This window comes from Megalops cyprinoides, chromosome 10, assembly GCF_013368585.1.
Source record: "Megalops cyprinoides isolate fMegCyp1 chromosome 10, fMegCyp1.pri, whole genome shotgun sequence".
Classification (NCBI taxonomy): Eukaryota; Metazoa; Chordata; class Actinopteri; order Elopiformes; family Megalopidae; genus Megalops; species Megalops cyprinoides.
In genome coordinates, this window is record NC_050592.1 from 10,972,665 (window position 1) to 10,997,141 (window position 24,477).

The 24,477-nt window shown below is 42.3% G+C and overlaps 3 protein-coding genes across 4 annotated transcripts; all 3 read left to right on the forward strand.

Annotated features, from left to right (window-relative positions):
- The first annotated feature begins 330 nt into the window (after window positions 1–330).
- Window positions 331–606, forward strand: LOC118784084 (lens epithelial protein). The gene has a single exon (XM_036538079.1). It carries the CDS (start codon window positions 415–417, stop codon window positions 604–606), a length of 192 nt encoding a protein of 63 aa, XP_036393972.1. The 5' UTR covers window positions 331–414.
- Window positions 607–2,461: 1,855 nt separating this feature from the next.
- pbxip1b (pre-B-cell leukemia homeobox interacting protein 1b) lies at window positions 2,462–14,121 on the forward strand. Of its 2 annotated transcripts, XM_036539363.1 has the most exons (13): window positions 2,462–2,566; window positions 4,099–4,184; window positions 4,399–4,483; window positions 5,138–5,211; window positions 6,115–6,205; window positions 6,606–6,679; window positions 6,824–7,127; window positions 7,451–7,525; window positions 8,725–8,946; window positions 10,558–10,610; window positions 10,792–10,902; window positions 11,382–11,565; window positions 11,797–14,121. In XM_036539363.1, the coding sequence occupies exons 2-13, from the start codon at window positions 4,125–4,127 to the stop codon at window positions 13,107–13,109; spliced, it is 2,646 nt and encodes an 881-aa protein (XP_036395256.1). In that variant the 5' UTR covers window positions 2,462–2,566; window positions 4,099–4,124; the 3' UTR covers window positions 13,110–14,121. The 2 variants fall into 2 exon arrangements, with proteins under 2 accessions (XP_036395256.1, XP_036395257.1); XM_036539364.1 differs by lacking the exon at window positions 7,451–7,525.
- Window positions 14,122–16,986: 2,865 nt separating this feature from the next.
- On the forward strand, window positions 16,987–21,375 carry LOC118784439 (toll-like receptor 13). Its single transcript, XM_036538673.1, has 3 exons — window positions 16,987–19,536; window positions 19,958–20,166; window positions 21,228–21,375. The coding sequence occupies exons 1-3, from the start codon at window positions 16,987–16,989 to the stop codon at window positions 21,373–21,375; spliced, it is 2,907 nt and encodes a 968-aa protein (XP_036394566.1).
- The last annotated feature ends 3,102 nt before the right edge of the window (window positions 21,376–24,477 follow it).

Here is a 24,477-nt window from a genome sequence, read left to right on the forward strand (position 1 = left end):
CTGAGAGTTATGTAAAGTAGTGAGAGAGGAAGTGGGTGGTAAGCTGGTACTTTCCAGACCTGTATAAAATGAAAGGGGGAGAGCGAGAGATGAGGGGGGAAAACAGCTGTAGAGACCAGAACCAGGATCACCAGGTTTGTTGGGTAAAGGGAGAGAAACTGGTTCGGTAAAAGGACTTTTCACAAGCACCAGGCTAGCGCTGAAGAAGAGGAGGTGCAAGGGGGATTTAAGCTTGAAGTCGCGGAAGAACGGAGAGAAAAGAACGGAGCGCTTGGAAGGCACTGAATACACAAGAGTTGCCAAACCATTTAAACCGGGTCAACTGGGAGCTGTTTTTCTTTTCGTTTGTTTCCTCGGCTCATCGTATACTCATCCTTTCCGTTTCCCCCTCGCTCCACGGTGCCTCAACCCACAATGCACCCCCAGCGCCCCCTTCCCCAGGCCTCGCCCTACTCCCTGGGCCGGAACCTCCGCGACGTCGCCCTCGGACTCGGACGAGGCAAAAACCTCCTGGGAAGCAACATTGCTTATGGCGTCATACAGTCCCTCAAAGAGTGCCTCTACTTCCTGCTGTGCTGCTGGTGCATCAAGGAGATCCTGGACTGAAAGAGGAAATGAACACAGATCCAGGACCCCCCCCCCCACCCCCCTTCCCCAACTCATTTTATCTCAAATTTTACAACTGGGCAGTTACACTTTTATAGTAATGCAGAGGTAAGTATGGCTGGTACAGTTAGTTGGTATCATGGTATTGGGTAGTATTATAGTATCAATAGAGCTTCTGTGGTCTTACATTGTGTTATGGTGAAACTGGTTTGCATTCACAGCTTTGGTGAGCCACCTAGTCATGATGATGAATATCTGCAGTAAGACCTTATTTTAGAGTGGGTTGCAAAATATATACATTTTAACTATTGACATTTTTTCCTATTCAAACTGTTGTTTGAAGGAAAATAATTGGGCATAACTAAAGATTTTGAAATAAAATAATGTTAAGCTGAATGAAGCCTTCATAATCTCTTACTTTTTCTTACAGTGTGTGATACATTGAAGACTGGAAGTCATTTGTTTGATGGGGGTATCAGGAATGATGCTGTTTGTCCTGTTGCAGTTATTTAAGACCTAAACAGCACCCCGAGACTCATCCACCAAGTGAAAATAAGATGTACCAGACGCCTCCCGTAGGTGTAAACAAAGTTCAGCAGCCTGAATCTGGAGTCCTGGTGGGCAGGAGCAGCATGGCCCTGCTGTGTGATGACTGGGGACCAGAGTCTTGGGGACTCTTTAGAAAGAAGCTCCACTTCTTGAAGGAGATTCTAGAATCAACAGCCCACTGACACCCTACAACACACTAAGTCTGAATGTTAATGTTTTGAATTAAAGGGGAAATTACGGGGGAAACGTGTAATGGTATTTGAAAAATGAATAATCAGAGGAAAAGGCTTAAAGCAGAAAAAAATCTTATTTTTAAACAGGTATGGTAAGACCAAAATCAAACATGCAACAGTGCAAAATAAGTGTTTTACTAGAAGTCAACAGCAGCGTTGCCGTTATGAGGACTTAATTGGACACCCTATGGGCAGCTGGGGTATTGCAATTTCTGCTTGGCCACGAGGTTTGGAGTGAAGCTTCTTTCTCATGCCTTTATTGGTTTATCTTTGAGAGTCCTTTCTGTGTATAGTAAGAAGCTTTACAGCAATATCACAATTTTTACAGTAAATTAACATTGTTTAACTATCACTTTGAATGTAATGACATTTTACAATCACAAAATATACTTTTCATACAAACAAATAAACAATAAATCTTTCTCAAAGTATTGTTTGACTTGGTCTTTTACTTACCCTAAATATAACACTGTCCTCAGAAGGGCATATTCACAGCCAGGAAGGATATGCTTTCATCAAGGATGTGACAAATGTATGAAAATAAATTCGCATCATCTTGCAATTAATATACTCCATCGGATTAGCGCTTTTGTGTGTATTTTAGACGAAACGTTTATCGCATTACTTAAAGAGGAAGTCGCTTGGCAATGTGCACTCCGTGCCAGCCCGTGGGAGAAAGAATACTGGATGGAATTAAACCATTAATAATAACGGGAAATAGTTATAGCTTAATTAATTATTGCTGTTTTGGATCGTTTCTATTTGTTTCGGCATATCTGAGGATATGGCACAACATCATAATAGTATGACAGCAAAGGTCAATGGAAATACCCCACCGGCAAACGCCTAAAAATATAGCAGTACAGGCCAGTCTGGGTGAACATACCCATACACATGTGTGAGTAATCAGTGTTCAGTTTCTTAAGTCAGTGTTGAGGCATATGCGTAGCCGTTCAACAACACCTGCGAATGTCAGTCAATTGATCTACATGACACTTCAGCCTGATTGGTCGTTGCTGCCTCAGGAAGGCGGGATCAGTGTGAATCCCGCTGTCCTGTTGGCCAACGGGCAAGCGCATCGGTCCGCATCCGAAGTTGGGAAGTTCGAGAAGAGAAGAGTGAAAGGGAAGAAGTATCAAAGAAATTACTAATTCGAAGGTCCAAAGTACGAGAACACGGTAAGCGAATGACATTCACATTTATATGACTCAGATGCATAAAAAAACTGGAACAGTAAATTGTTAACTTATTAAAAAAACGTTCTCCATTTCCGGTGAAAGAAACCTTGACAAGTCAAAGCCAGAACAAAAAGTACTTATATTAGGTTGACGGCCACTTCAGTTTTAACTATCCAGTCAATCTAGTGTATGTTTAACGTTAGTTACATATTTGCAGCTGTTTTCATCGTGAGCTGCCTTGTGAATGATGACCGATCGTAAAATCTACGAGAGCTGTCTGCGGCTGACGCGTGCCGTTTATCGTGAAGATGCAGCGTTTGCGTGCTAGCTAGCTAGCCTTGGCAGTTGGAAGTACACTCCCCTTTTGTAAATACTGTCACAAACATGCAAATATTAGCTCCCTGTGCGCCCGCATAGCATCAGCCGAGGCGTGAGCCGCGAAGTGACAACAAGCTGATGAACGGAGATACAGCAACTTGCCGAAGAGCAGGACGGAGCACGTTGTTACTCCGGCTAATGCGCTCGCCGTCTTGTCTGACCATTTTTGGTCATTTTTGCACGGAGACAGAGACGGTAGAAGATAAGACTGGCATAAACAAAGGAAGCTTGTGACATTAGCGCAGAAGAGGGAGTAGACTTCTAAAAAGATCGAGTATAAATACAGAAAACAGGTTGTGAATTTTGAGTCTTTTTCAGCCTCTCTCTGTTCAATTAAGTTCATTTGAACCTGCTTTAACGGTAGTATAAATACTCAATTTGTATTGTGAAAGCATATTTAGCAGCTTAACAAACTATAATTGCTATATAAACAATGCTGACCCTCAGGAATCTACAGAATCTACATTTCGATGGCTGTTTTTATTGGAATAAGGAGGATTACAGTAAAATAAATCAGACAAATCAAACTGAGAATAAACTTTGTCAAACACCAAATATTTCCTGCCAGTATAACCCCAGTCTTTTCTGAGGATGGGAATTTTTTATGTAGGGCTGTAGAAAAAAAAATGTGTCAAACCATTTATGAAAGTTTTTTCTTTCTGATTTTGAACTACGTTTGTGAAAGTAGTAGTGATATTTCCGTGAGTTGCTTAGTGTCGCCATGTCATCAATCCTACCAGTTCTACAACACTGGTCCCAACAGACCCTTAGCGACAGTCACATCCTTAGTAACTGCATTTTGTGCCAAAGTATTTACTGCGCAGTCAAAAGCCAGAATGAACAGAACACAGACTAACTACTAATGAAGCGGCAAAGTGCAGCTCACTGAAAAACATGTCCCTAGACCACCTTGCTTTAGAATCATGGTCATTTCACCCATCCTCTCATCTGCATATCTTTTTTTCCCTGCAATTATCTTGTCACCTGTATTTTAAGGGCTTTTTAACACTGTGGCCAAACATTTTATGGCTGCATGAACTCGCATTTAGTTGGTGGAAAGAACTGTGTGTCTAGAAAATTATGAACCAATTTGTAGTACGCACACGATGTACAACATGCACGTTTTCATTGATGTGAGGATCTGTGTCCTGCAGGTACTGGGCCAAACCTCAAGGGGGCAATGTCTGAAAACAGCAACAGCAGTGGTTCCGGCAACAGCTGGACCGTCCTCACCCCTGAGGTATTTGTGTGTGTGTGTGTGTGTGCGCGTGTGTGTGTGTGTGTGCGCGTGTGTGTGTGTTGGGATTTGGCAGTGCTATCACTGTGCGAGCAGCAATGAGAGTGTAATATTTGTGTTTGTCTGCAAATTGACAAATCTTGAAAAGTTCATCAAGGTTTCAAGAGCAATTGCTACAATGATTTGTTAAAATAGGGTAATGTCCTCTCCATTCTAGGAACCTGCTGTCGAAAGTGTTGGCTCAGGAGTCGAAGGCACTGAAATCGTGACAAACGCACCTGTCCTGGCAGAGGAAGTGACAGGTAGGCCACACTTGTGTGTGTTTTCAGTCAGTTTCACTGTTTTAATGGGCATATCATCACCAGGGAATATGCTGACATAGATGGTTAGCAAATGGCTGACACGCTAAGGCATCTTCTGCATACTGTTTGAAGTAGTTCCCACTTTACTTGCTAGCTAGCCAGATAAAATTATCTTTGGAATGTAGATAGTCACTCAGTCAATCGTGTGCCTACTAAAATGGCTGACTAGCCTTTGCATGTCCAAATGTGGATGGGATCTGTCAGGTTCTCGATGATCTTTTCTTTTTTCAACGCAAGTATAATAGAAAAGAGTTGTCAGTGCATACTGGTTCCCCTCTGGCAGAAAACTTCCCCTGTCACATTACAGAGCAACAAATATCTACAGAGAAAGCATTGAACTAGTGTTTTGAATGGTGAGAACAATTTACTTTAATGTAAGAAGAACATTTTAAATTAGCATTTTTAATTAATTCATTATTATATCTTGAATAAGAGTTTGTGAGCGTCGTTTTGTCAGATAGCACTTTCGGGTCAAACTGGGGACAGCGCCAGTCATGTTGACCAGTCATGTCTCAGGAAGTCGGAGGACACGTGGTGTGGGAGTTTATGTCGTGTTGTCTTGTATTGCATTATCTCTGCTGTGTGTTGTAACAGGGAGCGTCACTGTGTCAGAGACAGGTGACAGCATGGTGGAGACTGGGGGAGTTCACTTTGAGGAGCGTCTTCAGGTGAGATAAATAATCTGTCCTTTTCTCTCTCAGGACTGTAAATAACCTTACACTGGAGTTTCTCGTTTAGTCCCAGCATCCTTGTCTTAATGCTTTTTTCAAGCATATACTTTCATACACATACTCAACATGTAGACTTTAAGTGGTGTAGTTGTAATTTTGTTGTTGTTCAGAAAATTTAATTTGGAATACCCAATACTTTTTTCCTCATTTTATCCCAATTTGGAATACAAAGTTGTGTGCCACCTCATGGTGCATCCCCCACTGACAGTCAGGCAGGGTGCAGGCAAACACATGCTCTCCTGTGAAACACATGATGACACATGCTAAGCACCCCTTCATAACTTACTGCAGTCCCCATGCCAAGCTTCCACAGACGTGAGTCAGACGAAGACTTCATGAGCAACTTTATACAGGCAGGCCACAAATGGGAAGGACAAGTCCCTGGCTGACCCACCCACCCTTATATCGCTGGCAGAACAAAGCCACTTTGCACTCCTGCTGTCGGCTCCCAGTCATTTTCAGCTGATGATATGGCCAGTGTAAAACCCAGGCTGCAGGGCCCAGCCTGCGTTTGAAACAGTAAGCGCTTTTACCCATTGAGTCATTTGGGAGCAGAAATTAGGCATTTTGAAAGATATAACCCATGGGACAACATGTGTTAGTCCCTCATTTGCATCCAGTTTCCAGGCATGCCTCCACTCCTTCCAGTGCCACCATTTTAAGCCCTTCCCTGTTCCAGCAATATGCCCTTAATCCCTGGCCTTGTACATTATGCCCCCTTGAGCTGTGTCCTTGATTTTTGACACCCTTCCTTGCCCCAAGATTTGGCTGTCCTTGTTGTGTATGAGGACACAAATTGGTGAGATTAGTACAGATAAAAACTGGAAAATATACCTCCAGTTTCAGGAACCTGCTGTTGAAAATGTTGGCCCGGGAACTGAAGGCGCTGCCATTCTCACAGACACACCTCTCCTGGCTGCGGGAGTGACAGGTGGGCCATGCTTTTGCGTGTTCAGTCATTTTTACCATTTTAATGTGCATTTCATCTTCAGGCCATGTGCTGAGGTCTTGCCTTTGCTATGTATAGTTTTCAGGTTGCTGCTGTACATGTTTGTGTCATGTTGTTGTGCACGTAATTTAATGAACATTCTTTTGCCAATAAGTCAGAGTGTGGGGTCTGTGGTGATGCATGTCATCTCAATCAGTATTGTGTGCTGTTGCTCTCGATTAATGGTTTAGGTTGGTTTAGTACTGTCTCACTATCAGCATAGTGGAGACTTTTGGTGTGGAGGTGTGTGTTCTCCGCTGTTATTTGTGTTGTATTATCTCTGTTGTGTGAAGTGAAGGTTTGTGTTGTATTGTGTTAACTTATCTCTGCTGCGTTGTAACAGGGAGCGTCACTGAACCAGAGACGGGTGACCGCATGGTGCAGACCGGGGGACTTCGCTCTGAGGAGGGACTTCAGGTCAGCTCAGTAATCTGTCCCCTTCTCTCAGGACTTCAATGAAAACCTGTCAGTTAAGAAACTGGGTACCCTTTTTTAATTGACTTGAAGGGTAGCCATCATAACACATGCTATAATGACCCTTCTTTTGCATTTGATTCCCAGGTTTGCCAGGAAACTCTGTCGGATAGTCCCCGTGGCTCCCCCCCTCCCAGCCCCACTCTTTTGAGCCCCACCCCTTCTACTCATATGTCCTTAAGCAGCAGTTCCTTCAGCCCTGACCCTGATACATTTTCTGATACATATACCCATATAAGCTCCTTCCCTGAGAGCCACATATCCACAAGCTCTTACCCAGAGTCCATTGTCTCAGTTCCCACCACTACATCCCTGGAAGGGGAGGGGATACAGCAGGAGGAGGAAAAGTCTGAACTGGCAAAGAAAGTGACAGAAGTTGGGAAGCAAGCAGGTATGGAAAGTGTGACGGAATGGAGGGTTTAAAGTTTCTTTAATGTTTCACTGAGTCAAAACCATCAACAGTGTGATTTAATCTGGAGAGCAGAAAGGTTTCAGTGACTCAAATGGGGAGGAAGGAAGGGCAAAATGGGTGGAATACTTGATATAATGTGCATTAGAGGAATGGTAGAAGATCTTGAATACCTCACCTTGGATAATATTTATCCTGTTTTGATTAAAGATGTAACCTGGACCCAGGTGTAATATAACTCATCTAGTCCCTCCCCTTGGGTGACATTGGCCGGTAGGGTAAAGTTGAACGTGTTTGTGTTTAAGTGCAATTGGTGGATCAGCTGGTCACGGACATGTTCCTAATCTGGGGGAGGAAGCTCACGGGACAAAGAATCTCTGGTAGGATAAGTCCACAGAGGAAGGATGCATGTGGATTGGTAGTTAGAAGTGGACAGCATGTTTCCTGTGCCATTTTTTTTTATTTTTGCAGAAAAATGGAAGGATCGTTTTTCGTTTAGTTTATGTTGCATTTTTGTTGTTCGTAATGGAGATTTTTCTGAAGGTTATTTTTATTGTGCTGTTCTGTTCTTCTAGAAATGCATTTTTGTTCATCTGAATCCATTATGCTTCTGTAGCCAGTCTCAGTGCTGTAGCTTCTGTGTTTTATTGTTTGTCTTCTTGTCTTTGCTGCACTGCACTCTCAGGTACTGAGTGAGCCCTTCATTAAAAAACATGTAATTTTTCCAAACACTGTAGATAAGGCATCACATGCCTTTCATTGTTAATTATTTTTTTTTACTGTCTTTTGCTTTTCTGTTTGGCAACTATATTTTAAAGTATGAACTGCTCGATTTGGCAAAATTCATAGTCACGATTATTTTTGGTCAATATTGAGATCAAGACTATTTAACATGATTACTCGTTGACTTTCGAAACATCATGTATTTATTGAACTTTTAAAAAAAACTTGTCTTTTTAGCACTTTTGCGCGTACGGTCACACTGGTGTGATTTGCCGTTTAGCACGTATTCTAAAACCGGTCTGATTTTGGAGCTGCATACAGCTTTATTTTTAGCATACTAAATCTCTGGTGGTATCCCTAGAGGAACTTGCTTGCAGACAGCTGTGCAAGCTTGAAGTAAATCTGCTCATAAACACTTGTACAGAAAAGTCTCTTAGAAGAATAATCAGTGTGGAATATGTGAACTTCTGTTTCCCGTAAGCCCTGAGAAACAGTGCAAGAATTTGGACTTCCAGTCCGCAAACTTGTGGTGCAGGGAGCAGACTTGGGGTGCACAGTGCAGTTGTTACCTGTTACCCTGCAGCATAGCCGGTGTAGACAGCTCGTGCAGAAAGCTTGTGAATGGGAGAGGCTTGGTGCGCTGTGCAGGCCTGTCCATATCGCCCTTCTGTTCTGAAGCTCATTAATGCTCACCGGTCCCAGAGACCGGTCCCTTCAACAGCCCCACCGCAGCTGTACACACAGACAGAGTCACAGAGCTAGCTTCCAGTACTAATCAGCTTTCATATTAAAAGCCTGGATGTCTGAACCATCCTGTAGCCATTTCATCCGCACCCCTTGTCTCTTTCTTGGGTAGAGCCTTCCGGTGACTCTGAGCTTGGGGAGGAACGAGGCACCGAGGGAGACGGGCTGAGGAAGAGGAAGGTGTTCCCCATCGGGCCATTGGACCAGCAGGGCGATGAGGATCAAGAACTGCTTAGACCCAGAGACGGGGAGGAAGATGGAGGTGGCTTCCCTCTGAACAAGTGCATTTTGGGAGCCCTCATTTTGCTGGGTCTGGGCACCATTTTATTTTCAGGTGAGTCACATGATCATAGGTATAATTAACTAAATTCCTATTAATAGTGACTATTTAGAGCCCTGGTCCGTATTGTTGGTATTATTATGATATTAGTCATAGGGCTGTTATAATTAGTTATATAACTGTCATATAATGGAGTTATAAGTATAGGTATTGTGTGAATGTTGCTACCAAGATGTCACATTACATTTCCCACAGTTTCCACAGCAGGATTTTTATGCTAACATTCTGCTTCTACAACAAAATGTTGGGATGAACCCAACAGAAAAAACTGGGAAAGCTTTCCATTTTTCCTCAGTGCTCATGTGGAAAATGTACAAGAATGCCCTGAGAAACTTCTGCAGACTCACATCACCGCTAGAGTTAATGCTAGTCATCATTTTAAAACTCGATGGCTGTCATTGCCACAGAGTTTTGTTTCTGGAAATATTAGTAGTTGTATTACTTATTTATTTTCGGGCTGGCGCTCTTATTCAGAGTGACTTACGAGGCTAATATGGTGACATGGTACATTAAAATCATACCACGGGAGGAATATGAATAACAACAATAGGTACAGAACAGCCATAATGACTGTAAATAAGCTGGAGTTTACTGTTTAAATAAAACATACACCGGTAAGAAAAGTACCTAAGGTGTATTGTGCCCACAGGTGTCTTCACTGACCTGGACTATGGTATGTAAAGAGAGACTAACTCCTACTTACATGAACAGCTACGGTCCTGAGGGCATGCTGCATAATGCAAGCACACGCAGTATTTTAATCCATATCAAAAGCCTAGGCTGCGTAGTGCACTAACTGTAGACTAGTTTAAAGCTGAGACACTCATATTCCCACCTTGAGCTAGTCTTTACAGTTCTCTCAAGGCTTGACTCTGTGCAAGGAAAGGAGCGTAACAGGAAATTGTCCTAAACAATTAACTAAACTAATAAATATTTTGGGGCCTTTCATTATCATTTACGTATCTTCCTGAAGCTTCACTTTTGCTTGGCTTGGCTCCTTGGCACCAGTTGTAATAGTCAGCATTTTAAAAATCACTTTCTATTCATGGAATATTTTGTGTTCAGAGATAATTTTCCAGTCCAAAAGGTCCGTGGCTTACCTGAATGAGGAGTTTCATTGGTTTGCCGAATACATTCTTAATTTATGGTTTGAATTGAAAGGTGTGTATGCTCATATTACAGTGTTAGTGCAGTTAATAAACCAGTCCAATGCCAATATTGGTAATAGATCCTAAGCCTTTCTGCTGAGAGAACAGAATACCATTATTAATATTTGATATTAGGTTGTAATATCACAAACGTGCATTTCTCCCGTTACATTGCATGCTGGTGTGACATGCGGGAGGAGATGTGTTGTGTGACAGTGTTTGTTTTGATATAAAGCTGTTAGCGCTGTTTTAAACTGTGTAGCATGGTATTAAGGATTTCGGCCTGTTGATATGGTATGATAAGTGTTATGTCTGTGTGCCAAACCGTTTTGAGTATGTGATGTCATCTTGTTGAAATGGTGAATGCTGTGTAAGAATCCTGTCCACTGACAGCGTGTTATTAGGTGAGTGTGTATTATAAGATGCAGACTGTGTTGTAATGAGTGCTTTTCTCTAGTGGACGATGTTGACGTGAGAGAGCTGAGTGATGCTGAGCTGCATGGAAGTCAGGTCAGCCATCTTTGTCCTCCCCCCCCCTTTTTCTCACTTTTTGGCACACTCTCTGGAGTTGTGAAGTTGGTCAGACATTTTATGCCACACTATGTGATATTTCTGTCTTTGTGTGTGTGTGTGTGTGTGTGTGTGTGTGTGTGTGTGTGTGTGTGTGCGTCTGTGCGTACGCACACAATAGGAGTGGCTGAACTCAGAGGCTAACCCCCAGGGGGCTCAGGAGAACGCAGAGCTGTTGGATAAGCTTGCTAAAGAGAATGAGCAGATCATCGCACTACAGGCACAGCTCCAGGTCAGCCTGCCCCTGGCTCTCTTTACCTCTTCCCCTCTTTTCCTCCTCAGTATATCCTGCTCATACTCTCCATCTCCCTAACTTTCTTCTCTCCCTTGGCTCAGTCTCTTCCTCATCCTCTGTCTGACATTCCCATCCCCGTCCCATCAGGGCGGGCACGTTTCCCTCTGAATCCCTCGTGACACGTACTGAATTTAGTTACTTAGTTTGCTATTCACCAGATGCTCCAGAGTACGTATTACATAATTATGTGTTTTTTTGCCTGGTGGTAGAGTTGACCTCTTTTGGGGGTATGTATTCTAAAAACCTGAAATGCACCCCTAAAATTTCACTCAGGCTGCAGCCAAACCTGCTATGTGACTCCCTCCGTATGCCCCCCTCCCATCACTTCCCATGCTCTGCTTCTTAGGTTCTTCTTACGCTCATCTTGCATTCTGTTTTACCCTTGTCCTCTGGTCTTCTCCGTTCGCCTCTGCCAGGCTCAGAAAGAGGAGCTCAACACGGCACTGCAGCAGGCAGAGGAGAGAGCGAGAGAGAGCGCCTGGAAGGGAGAGCTGGAGAAAGAGAACGAGAGGATGAAGCAGGAGCTGTCGTCTCTGCCCAGCCTCCAGAGTGAGCTGGAGACCCTGAGGGCCAGGGTGATGGAGCTTACCCTTCTCACAGGTACGGAGAGCCAGAGAGGTAGCAGAGGCCAGCTATCTCTTCGTTACCGTTTTCTCTTATTTTCACGGTGCTTATTATTTATTGTCTTATGTAGTTCTTATTGATATTATTTGTGATTTCGTCACAACGATCAGTCTGACTGCATTTCTGGAGTGTTATTTTAATTACTGTTGTCAGCTGTGTTTATCACTCTCACTGATTTTTTCTCACTGATTATTATTGTTTTCCCAGCGAAAGAGGAGTCTCAACAGGCCCCTGTCTCCCCGTCAGCACCACCCCCGTCTGATCAGACTGAAAGCGGCAACCAGAGTGGTGTCGTCGAGGAAACTACAGGAGGGACTGGGGAGACGAGAGATGGAGGGAGTCTGACGGAGGAGCTGGAGCGACAGAAAGTTTTGTTGGAGGAGAGCAGGAAGAGACTGGAAGGGATGAAGGTGGAGGGGGGAAGAAAGACGGGCGTAAGGGAGGGCCTGGCGGAGATGGAAAGGAGACTAACAGAGGAGGTGGAGAAGCTCGGGAGAAGGGGCGGTGAACGTAGGAGGAAGGAGTGGAAGGTAGAGAAGGAATGGAAACAAGGGAGAGACAGCGAGAAATATGAGAACAAGGAATGGAAGGAGAGAGAGCTGAAAAATGAGTGGAGGGGAGGCAAAGAGTGGAAACAGGGAAGAGAAAGAGGCAGGGAAGATGGCAAAGACTGGAGGGATAGGGATGAGAGGAAAGAATGGAAGGCAGAGAAAGAGTGGAAAAAAGGGAAAGATGGGGGCAGGGATGAGGGAAAAGAATGGAAAAATAAGGAGGAGAGAAAGGAGTGGAAAGCAGAGAAAATCTGGAAACTGGGCAGAGATGCAGAGAAAGACAAGGGCAAAGAGTGGAAGGAGAGAGACGAGAGAAAGTGGTTGTCGAGAGATGGCTGGAAGGAAGGGAGGAAAGATGGAGACTGGAAGAAACATAAAGATCATCACAAACACGAGAGAGAGAGCAGAAACGGTAATAAGGATGAGGGCACGTGGGAGCAGAAGGAGAGGAGCAAGAAGGAGAGGCATTGGCAGGCCACAGCAGATAAGACCCCATTGGATCCATCACACAGACACCATGAACACAATGAGTATTGGAAAAAAAAGCGAGAGAAACTCCAGCACTTCTATCGTCCTCTAGTGGACTGTAACGGTATTGCAGAATGTGCCAAAAGGGAAGGCCTGTCTCCTGTAAATCTTGCTGACTTTGAGGCTCTTTTAGGAGGTTACCTGAGCAAGCTGGAGGCGACTGAGGTCAGGGGCAAGGAGGAAATCAGTAAGTTGATCAAGGAATTTTTTGTAGACGGAGTGTTCACCCATGACAAGATCTCCTTCAGGGACTTTGTGGAAGATGTAGCTGACATTTTGGAAGACATGGTTGAGGGGGAGGGGGAGGAAGATGAGGAAAGGGAGGAGGAGATGGAGGAGTTTGAGAAGGAGGCCTTGAAGAAGTTTTCAGTGACTGGTGGAGAGGGGGAGGATGATATTGGAGGTGACTGGAAGAGAGGGAATGGCAGAGTGAGGGGGTGAAGGAGTAGAAGTGAGGATTTAGGAGATGGGTCAGGAAAGATGGATGAAGGTGTGAGGAGGGGGGAGAATTATAGGGGAAGCAGGCATTGCCAGTCCTGGTCCTGAAGGAATACAAATGTGCAGAGAATCCATTACATAGTACCACCCTGTGCACTCCCCCCAGTGACAAAAGGAAAACACACCTGCATTTGAACCTGCTAGCCATATTGAGGGTGTCATCTGACCACACGTACCCAGTCCTATTGCCAGCTGATTGGCATACAGACAGAGCTATTATTCTACTGTTCTGAAGACATTGTTCTGGAACCCATCCACAGTAGTCTGGTCGTCTCTGTCCAATTGGGCATGCATCCATTCAAAAGAAATATAACTGTGTTCACAATGGAGACGTGCACACAATCTTTCATTCAGGTGCAGGACAGAAGTACAGCAGAAAGATGTAAATATCCACCGGTGAGGATCCACCTTCAAAATGTGGATCAAAACATTGTCCCATGTGTACCTTTAAAATAAGTTGCTTTCAGGAGTAGACAATGTGCAAACATTGTGTTCTTTCTGTTTCACTCTTACGTTTTGCCAAGCTTTGCTACTGCAAAAGGGCACAGTGTCTGCATCTGTTCTTTCTAGACCTGTACTGTAGTTTTTTATGCCTGGGAATGTATCTCAGCGATTTACTGTCTGTGTGGAACAAGTTTCAGTTATCTTCCTCTCTCTGAGAGTTGGGACATTTGGGGCCGCAGCTGCCGAGAGACCAGGACTGGAAATCCTTCCTGTAGCACAGAGGTTGGAAGGGTTTTTGAACAGGAGAAGATTTGGGATGTAGCCTTAGGATAGAGAGTGGTGGAAGAATATCACAAGGTGGCCTGGGGTAGGTGATGTGTCACTCTCCATGACTTAAACTGAGGACTTGTAATTTTCCACTGCCTACATTAGGGCCGTGTCTCTGCACTCTGACTATGTTCATATAGTCATCCCGGCTACTCTGCTCTGGTCACTTTGAAAGAAAAAAAAAATTACAGTTTGTTAGTTATTTAAGAACATTTGATTTGACTGTAGACTCTTACCAAGCTGTACTTTTCAGGAAAGTCTAAATTTAAATTAAACGTCTAATTGTGTGCGGCAATCTAATTTGCAAGTAAAAGAAATTAGAGAAGTGCTGTGCCCTGTGTGTTTGAGGTGCAGTAGTGTTTACTTTACTTGCTTTGATAGACTTAAGTTTGGTAGGGATTCGGTAATGTAACAGTTTTGTTATTTATTCAGCATTTCGGATACTTTCTGTTGAAAACTACTTTTTGTTATTGCTTTATTGATTACTTATTGATTGGTATTGCTAGGATTGTGAATGTAATGTAAAGATTATGAGGTTGGTCTTAGTTTTAATGTAAATGTTATGCAATACGTTCTGTATTACACTGAGTTTAAAAAACGGTAGGAGCACTGAATTTGAAATGCTGTCCATAATTTAAGGGAGATATATTGGTAATGTATATCAATTTTACATTGTATTTTGATATGTTTTTGTAAATTAGTGAGCACTCATTTTGGATGGTACAGACTGTGTATCATTTATTTTAACAACTATTGGTTGTCTGTTTATGTCTACAGTTCAATAATTGTATCTGCATGAGGCTCAGTGATTTCGGTAGAATTTTTTTTATGGTACTCCTCTATTAAACAATGTGATTCCTTGCACCAATGGTTCGGTAAATCACTTTATCTCTCATTAAGTTATTACTGTATTGCCGCAACGTGATACAGAGCTATATTACTTGGTGGTTGTTTACTTGTGGTTGCTCTACAATGCTAAGGTGAGTATCTGCACCAGCAAACTGAAATGTGTCAGTAATTTATTTTTTAATTATCATGTCAGGCAGCAGGGTCGATTCAGCTCTGATGAACTCAGTGTCATGGAATAATAAGATCTGCTGTCTGCTAACTCAAGATATGTTGTTGAATCAGTCATGTAGCTCATGATTCTCAGCTGTGCAATGCTCAGGACGACACTTGGTACCGTAAATAGGGGAACCGTCAGTCAGATTTGAAGCCAGGTGCTATACTGCCAGTTGAGAGACACTGAAGACTGGGAGTCCTACTAGCTGATTGCCATGTTATTGGAAGTTTGGGTTTGCACTAATCAAACACTAAGCATGCATAAAACCATAACTGTGGACTACATTCTACTACATGTGAATAGGACCCTTGTACTTAACTAATTCTAGTTCTGTGAATAATATTGTATCACAAGTAGTCAAAATATGTGTGTCTCCACCACTAGTGCAGTATAATATAGCAATACTATAGCAATAGTAGTGCATCCCTGTTTTGAAGTTGAAATTACCATGCTCAACCATTCTATTTAGCTGAGAAGTGTTAGATATTTTAACATTTTAAACCCAGTTTGTCTTAGAAGGAAATGTCATTTTCTTTGCCCAGAAGCACCTTTACTGTCGGGATTTACTTTGTAAAATATTGAGGGAAATAAAAAGTAACAACATTCATAAAGCCGAAGTTTTACTGTTTGTGTGTATGTGTGTGTGTGTTCATCTACACTCTAGTATCCCAAATTCCCCTCACTTTAACAGCCAATCTCCTCTTCCACCAACCTTAATAAAATCAGCTTGAATGGAATAAGCTGAAAACATTTCCAAATCCTCAATCTGGTGGTTTCTCAGAGGTGCTGTTTACTTTTTGAACACTGTGAGAATATGTGCATTTTCTAACCTCTTTGTAGGCTGTACTTCATGAACGCATTTCTGCTGCCACAGCCACATCAGTCCACAGCTATTTTAATCCCAATGCAGCAGCCAGCAAGAACGAGTAATTTTAGAGAAAGATAAGCACACTTTTCAGTTCCCTTTTCAAGAACCAAGGTTGTTTGTTCTCTACCTCAGATCACTCCTTTGCTGATCTTGGAGGGCAGTGCCTACAGGCTTGATCTGTAACCACTAAATCATGTCACAACAAGACATTATAGCTGTTTTTTTTTTTTTTACAAAATATATTTATTGTAATCTATGCGCCCTGGATAGCTCTTCTCAAAATAGGCCTTTCCTTCTGTCCTTGGTGCTATATATTGTATCATCCTGTATGTTACACTAAGTGCTGCACCTCTGTTTCTAGGTGTCTAAAAGCATTTTGCATAATGTAATGCATACATACACTCGCACTGTGATATTGACAGTATTTCAGTGTTTCTTTCATGTGCAAGTGACGAAGACAAACAGCCACCCACATATTGTCTTTATGAGTTGTATTTAAAGACTCCAGAATGTCCAAGTCGCTATACATGTATTTTTCCTGTCACATGCCATTGTCTTTCAATTGACCTAGTATGACTACCAAATTACCTGACTGAGCAGGAAGTAATCTCTCATAGATCAATGATTGTTTCAGAGTTCAAATGGCTAAACCCTCTGATGTCTGAATGCTAGTGTGCTTTACAAAAACAGTTCTTTTCATTCACTTTTTCTACCACCATCACTAAAATCTGTAGCAAGAGATTACAAAAAATGAGCTGAGTAAAATCGTCAAAAATCATTTGGGGGTGAATAAAGAAGAATCAAGTATTGGATTGGATTAGAAAGAGCAGGACTGAGACGTATGGCTGTTATTTATAACCTTTGCATTTGCTTGCCATGTTCACACTTGACTTACGGAATTAGCTGTTCACGCGGAACTGAGAAAGCAGAAGCTTCCTAAAGCTAATTGTACGAGAGTGAGAGAGGAGAGGACAATTGAAAAGAGACGGGGGAAGAAAAGATTTAAAGGCAAAAGAAAGTAATGTAAAGAAAACCCTGGGATTCGAACAAGAACCTACTCAACAGAGATTCAGAAGGAGCGCAAAGGTATTTTGCAGTTGTCTGAGAAGTTTCAAACCATGACAGAAAGCCTGGTCAGGATGCGGCGAGGTCTCTTTTTTATTTTGCTGCTCCGCTTTGGCATTTGGGATGGGAGTAAGAGTGGAGTTTGGGGTCTGATCATGCGCCACTGTGTGACTTTTGAGGAGGACCTCTTTCGGGACATTGCAGGAACTGTGCCTTGTCATCACATGCAAGGTCTGGGTCTCTATGCTGAATGCAACAATGTCACTGACTTCAGGTCAGACCTCCAAGAAGTCTCTCCTGCAGTTCGTTCCTTATGTCTTTACCACAGAGCAACTACCCTCCCTGCTCATTCTTTCTCGCAGTTTGGGGTTCTGGAGGTGTTGAGTGTGGATGGGAAAATAGAAAAGGCACAATCTGGTGCTTTTTTAGGATTGGACAGTTTGACACACTTGCACCTGCTCTTTTCTGACAGCCTCTGTAGAGAAGTGAGTTTGGAATCAGGAGTGTTCCAAGGCTTGCACAACTTGAAGGAGCTGCGAATGAATGGCTTACGCTTTGCTAACGTACCCAACACTGTTTTTTCCCCTCTGGTGGGGGTATCCAAACTGCAGTTATATGGGGACTGCATTGAAGACATCGGGGAGGTTTTTTGTCGGCTGCCGCCGTGGATGTTGCATTTGGAGACTTTGATATTGAGCTACAACCACATAGCCACAATTCAGAATCAAGGATGCGAAGCAGGATCAAGGAGCTGGCCCGTTCCAGTGCTATCCGGGATTAAGACCTTGGATCTGAGTGACAACCCAATCAAGAAAATTGTACCAGAGTCCTTGAAGGTCTTTCAGAACTTGTCTAGTCTTGAATTTGGTTTAAAAGGTCAGTGGGTGGGTGGCATTTGGGAATCTGGAATAGGAAGCACTGGGGAGATATTACTAAGGGGTGACCCTAGTGATAGACTCCCTCTTGGCTTTGGTGATTTGTGCAGTCTTGTCTCTCGACTGGGAGTGAAATCCTTACTACTCGCCTATTCCGTAATAGAGGAGCTGTCTGTAGAAGTGCTAAAAAAATGCAACAATGGATTGAAACGATTGCTTCTAGGCTTTAGTGAAATAAAAGCTCTGGATTTGGGGTTCTGGGTGGGTGTAGACAGGATAGAATTCCTGGAAATGAATAGAATTAAACTAAACAATGCCTCATTCTGTACTCATGGAAAAGGCAAAGTTTGGAATATCACAACTTTAAACTTGCCTCAAAATTTGCTAAAAGCCATAGAGACGAATCAGTTTGCTTGCATGCCACTTTTGGAACAACTTGATTTGGAGCAGAACTTAATTGAAAGTCTTGCAAGTGGTGCCTTCCATGGCTTGCAGCGGCTGAGGACCCTAAGCCTGGTAGGCAACCATATCAAAGTGCTGGTGCGATCAGATTTTGAAGGTCTTGTAGCTTTAGAGGTGTTGCTATTGCATGACAACCACATAGGAAATATTGAGGAGGGAGTATTCAGGAAGCAAATGGCACTGCAAGAGCTGACAATTGGGAAACTGGAGTATATCTATCAATTGTACCTCAGCGTGCTCTTTTATGGATTCCCACCAAAGTTACGTCACCTGAGGATAGATGCTGGATATGGAACTTATATCTCAATAGGGAGCGCATCAGCCCCTGATGCCCCCTTTGATCTGGAACTGAATGGGGATTTACTGGAATTTTCTGAATGTGACAGTCCAGTCTTCCGGAAGGTGCGCGAATTAAAAGTTGGCAATGGTCAGTTCACTTGCCAAAGTGTGTTTATGGCGCGATATTTCTCCAATGTGGAATCGCTTGAGTACCATGCACACCCAGAGAAGATCCTCACCGACTACACAGGGATCAACAAGCTCACCAAACTGAGGCGCCTTAAATTGACTGACCTCAACTTCCTCAACCACACGGATCCGGGTTTGACCTTCCGAAACCTCACCAACCTGAAAACCCTGCTTCTGCTCAACTGCCGCCTCAACTTCCTGACCAAAAGCATCTTCAGTGACCTGAAATCTCTTCGCCTTCTGAGGCTCTACAGTGACAACCCGATGACTATCTTGGAAGGGGCTCTGTACCCTCTGCAGTCACTTTCAGTCCTGGTTTTCGATCGGTTGGACTTCTACTGTGACTGTACCAACAGCTGGCTCCTGGACTGGCTCGAGGGTTCACGCCGCGTGCTGGCGGTCTACCTCCAGAGACAGCTCTGCGTCCTGCACTACCAGCGGCTCAACTTCCTGTCCACTATGGAGAGGCTCTGCCAGACGGACGTGCACATCCTGTGCTGCATGTCCACCGCTGTGTGCGTCTCCCTGTTCCTCTCCGCTGCCCTGGGGTACCGCTTCGCCCGCTGGCCCTTCCTGGTCCTGTTCTTCCGAGTGCGAGGCTGGGTGGAGAGGAGGCTGGGGAATAAGAGGAGGAAGAGGAGGGAGGGAGAGGAAGAGGAGGAGGAGGAATGGAAGTTTGACGCATTTGTGTCGTACAGCAGTCGAGATGAGGCGTGGGTAATGGATGAGCTGGCGCCCAGGCTGGAGCAGGAAGGTGAACCCACGCTGAGACTCTGCCTACACAACCGGGACTTTGAGGTGAGTTTTGTTCAACTGTTTTGGAAAAAATGCTGTAATTGTGTTGGGCATTTCCTCTGTATTTTCACATCCATGACATTAAGCTGGAAAACTGTTGCTGCGTTCTTTGTGTATATTAATCGTTGTAATTTGCATTCTATGACGGATCAGGATGCTTGATGAGAAAGCAAAAAGTTTGCAGTTTGCTTATTCTCTTGTTGCGTTGATTTGCACCCAGTTAATACGGGGTGTGTATCTGTGCATTGTGTTGACACTGTTTGACCTTGCCACGTTTACACGCATTTACTGTTAGTTTACTGGATCGTATAATAACGTTTCACGCAGGATTGGCGTTGCAATTGAAAAAGCTTTCAGCAGCTTTTTCTCAAAGAAAAATACGATGTCCTGTCAGCGGGTAATTGCCGAGCCGTTGCTCCCACAGGTAGGGAAGGGCATCGTTGACAACATCGCGGAGAGCGTGTATAGCAGCAGGCGAACCGTGTGCGTGCTGAGCCGCCGCTACCTGCGCAGCGACTGGTGTGCCCTGGAGATGCGGGTAGCCACGCATCGCCTGCTGTCCGAGCAAAAGCACCGGCTCATCCTCATCTTCCTGGAGCGCATCTCGCCCTTCGAGCTGTCTGCATACCACCGGTAATCACTTAAAACATTTTCATCCATCTACCTATCTATCTATCTGTCTGTCAATCTACACTACCAATCAAACGTTTGCACACACTTTGTTTACTTAACTTTTACCATTTTAAATAGTAAAGACATCAGAACTATGAAATAACACAAATGGAATAGTGCAGTGACCAGAAAAGTGTTATAAACAAATCAAAACCATCTCATATTTTAGATTCTTCAAAATAGCCAAAAATATTATTTAAAATAAAAAAATGGAAATAAATTTATACAAAAGCATCAACTTTACTATTTATATTTGTCTAAGGAACAAATCTGAAGCATTTAAGCATACGTCTTTAGATCAAAATGTCTTTGATTGCATGTCTCCCAGTTTCCCATTATCTTAATTAGGTGTGTCCAAACTTTTGAATGGTTTGGAGCTTGTGGTCTTATTGCAATGCAGGCAGGCAGGATCATTCTGGATCAGGAGTGAGGAACTTTGATTCTGGCTTGTCATTCCAAATTTGAAGAATTGCCCCCTGGTTAAATGAACTCGTATGTTTAGAATGTTATCATGGATCTATTACAGAACTGAATTTTTTCAAGGGTAAAAAATACAATAAAAAACAGACAATAAGGTTAATATTATTTTGACTCACCTAAAATATAATAATCTAAAATATAATATAGAATAATATTGCATAATAAGTAATAAGTAAGTAAAAAAAAAAGATAATGAAAAAATTTCATTTAAAACATGCAGTCTGTAATGTGACTGGGTAGATAATTGGGTGCTATTTGCAGATCTTTTGGCCTCTCGTGGGCAATGGTATGGTGTTTTTGTTTATCACAAGCAGCATTAATTTGGGGACCATGGTCACTGTTTTTTTCATTGCAGCACAAGTGTTAGATTTTCATTACGTTAACTCACAGCTACAAATTTCAGGATCAACCAGCTCGGATTCAAAACTGATGTTTCAGCGAGGTTAACCCAGTCATTCTTCTTTTCATGCGATTACTGTGTCAGTTATAATATCTTGGGTTGCATTGCTCATTTTTGTGGCTTGTGTCATTGTGTCATTTAGTTTAGCTAAACTGGCCCAGACACGTACCTACCTGGACTGGCCGGAGCAAGAAGCGGAAAGGTTGGAATTCTGGGAAAGGCTGCGCAGAAATATTGCTGACAGAGATGGAAAGGAGGAGAGGAGCAGAGAGGGAGGGTCTGTGCTCTGAAGTACAAGTTTTTATATTGGTGTTGTTAAGGCATTTGTTTTGAATGTCACTATATGTAAGCTGTAGTGTATGTTTCAGTTCATGTTTTGTAGCTGTATTTTATTTTTGTAGCTGCATATCATTGGTTTGGTTCCACAGTGACCGGGAGGTGTGACAGTTATATACTTATTGCTCAAAGGGTCATCTGCAGCCTGTTGCAAAATGTGTTTAGTGTTGTGTTTGTTTCAGTTTCTCTGTTTTGATTTTTCTGTCAAACCCCCAGACTGGACCTTGTATTACCATCTCTGGCTGTGGATATTTGTTTGACATAGAAATTAAGGAAGCAGAACCATTTACCTTGAAGCATTTTTTGTGATCCTTAGAGAGGTATGACCTCAGCATAAAAAGCACATGATATATAACCTTGTACTAGCACTCAGCTGTATGAGCACAAGAATAATGAACAAAACACTGCCCCTGACTGTTATGATAAATAGAGGATATGCATTTCCAGATTGGGATCAACAAAATGTTCACACAGAGCCATTCACTGTGACCATAAAGAAGATGTATGTGCAGAAGTGTACACCAACATTCCACCTCTTTGGTTACCACTCCATAACACGCCATTCATCAAGAATGTGAATAATCCCAACAAGGTCAATTATATCTAATGTGATATATACAGTACAGTACCAGTCAAAAGTTTGGACACACCTACTCATAGAAGGGTTTATCTTTATTTTTTAAAATCATTTTCCACATTTTAAAATAATAGTAAAGACATCAAAACTATGAAATGAGACCAATGGAATTATGCAGTGACCAAAAAAGTGTTAAACAAATCAAAACTATCTTACATTTTAGATTCTTCAAAGTAGCCAAAAACACTTTTTTTAATTTTAATTTTTTTTAAATTGTTTTGGAAATAATTTCATACATAGGCATCAACTTAGCTCTTTATATTTGTCTAAGAGACAGATTTCAGGCATTTAAGCAAAAGTCTTTACATCAAAATGTCTTTGAATGCATGTTTCTCATCATCTTAATCAGATGTGTCCAGGCTTTTGACTGGTACTGTATATGTATGTAGCAATAGTGGTGGCAACTCTCATGCCTAAGGAAAACATTTGGAGAGCAGTCACAAGAAAAACATAAGAGGATCTCTATTCAAATAAATACATTAAATGGTCATGGCAAATGTCTGAAACAGCAATGCCATATCCATGTATTTGTTGATGACTCTGCTTCTAATACAAGACTTATATCGATGATGCTCACTCTCTGTGCTGCTACTGCAGCATTTTATGGTAATTCAAGGTGAGAATGCAAAATCTGGTTTGTAGGAAGGATATTCAGTTTTGCTTCTTGAGTGCAAGCCCTTAAAGTGTGAGAATGCATAGTTGGCTTTAAGGCGTCTTTGTGCATACTGCATGTAGCTTTATTAGTGGATCCAAATGTTATTAAAAACGAAACAAGTAAAGTATGCTGTATGTATCTATGCCTGCTTAGTTATGCACTTGGCTCAATAGAGTTTTTATTTGACTTATAATGATCATGTGTTTTTCTTTAATGAAAGAAGTTATAGTTTATAATAGCCATATTCAAAACAACATGAGTGAGGACACTTTCAAAGCATGATTGCACTTGCAGTTTACTGCGAGTTTACATGGGATTCACTATTGTATGTTTGTCCTTATTGTCATCAGTTCTTGCAATCAAATTATTACATGAATGTGGCTGTGCATTCAAAGAAAATAAAAAAAAAAAAAAATTCTTAGTATCTTTGCCATGTCACATGACAGCTATCTTACATAGGGTTTAGGCATTATAAACTAACCACACTAGGAAAAATACAAAGTGCAACACCAATGTCCCTCCCACGTGTCTGTCATTGTATGTCTGCAGGTGTGTATTTCAGTGGTGGCATATTAGTGTATGCACTGCACTTAAAATTCACCTCTGTCCCAGAGCCACTGATGATGCAACTGAGAGGGAGAATTGTCCCCCTGTCTGGATAAATACAGGGCAGAGCATGCAATAGGTACACAAGCAGTGTCAGCAACTAATCATTACCAGGGAGTGGTACACAGAACATTTATTAAGAAGGTACACTTTACACTGTAGTACTAACATTTCTCATCCATAAATGTTCCGTTCTGCCGTTTATTCTGATATGGCATGACACTTTCAGTATTTATGGAAGTCATTGCCCTTTCAGGATTGATAAAATAACCATTCACCCTCATAAACATGTGGTAAGACAGCAGTGTGTAAAGTGTGAGGTGTTTTACAGACATTGGTTAGTGGAGAGGGCTAATTTGGAAAAACAGGTTAAGAGAGAGCCCACAGGGAATCATTTTTGCTAGAGTTTGCTTTTTTTGGATGTTTTATGATGGAGGATTCTGAGTAATAACATAGAGGTAGAAGTGGAGTGTAACCCAAACTGTGATATAAAAAAAATCTAACATTAAAAAGATGATAGACTCTAACAGGGAAATCCTTCTGTCCCATGAGTTTTTGTAACAGTTTATTCAGATGTGTATGCAAACATTACATTGTCATGTGATGTCTGTATATACATTATTATAAGCAAACATTATGTGATAATGTTGCATGTAATTCCATGCACAAAGCCCTTGCAATAACTATACCTTCAGTGCAAACTAAACAGACAGCATAATAGTATATTTTGGAGGAGAACTGGGGTCACTTGGTAGTCTCGATATATCTCTGCTGATTCTGCTTTTATAGGCAGAAGCATAACCTGAATCCAATGTCCTGACTAAGTAGCTATATTTATATTTCTCATCCCAAAGCTGCAATTAAGGCAACTGGAACTAGGTTTGTCCAGTCATCTCTATTCCCAGGCATTTATCTTGTACTCACTGATTGAGGAGATTAGGGAGATTGACATATCAAAAAAACATGTTTATGGGGGAGGGGAAAAAGTCAGGAAAGCTAGCATGAGTAATTTTCTTGTGTGTGTGTCTATAATAACAGTATACTGTGTATATTGTGTGTGTGTGTGTGTGTGCGTGTGCGTGTGCGTGTGTGTGTGTGTGTGAGAGAGAGAGAGAGAATCTTTCACTATCATCTCCCTTGTCAGCTCCATCTGTTGGT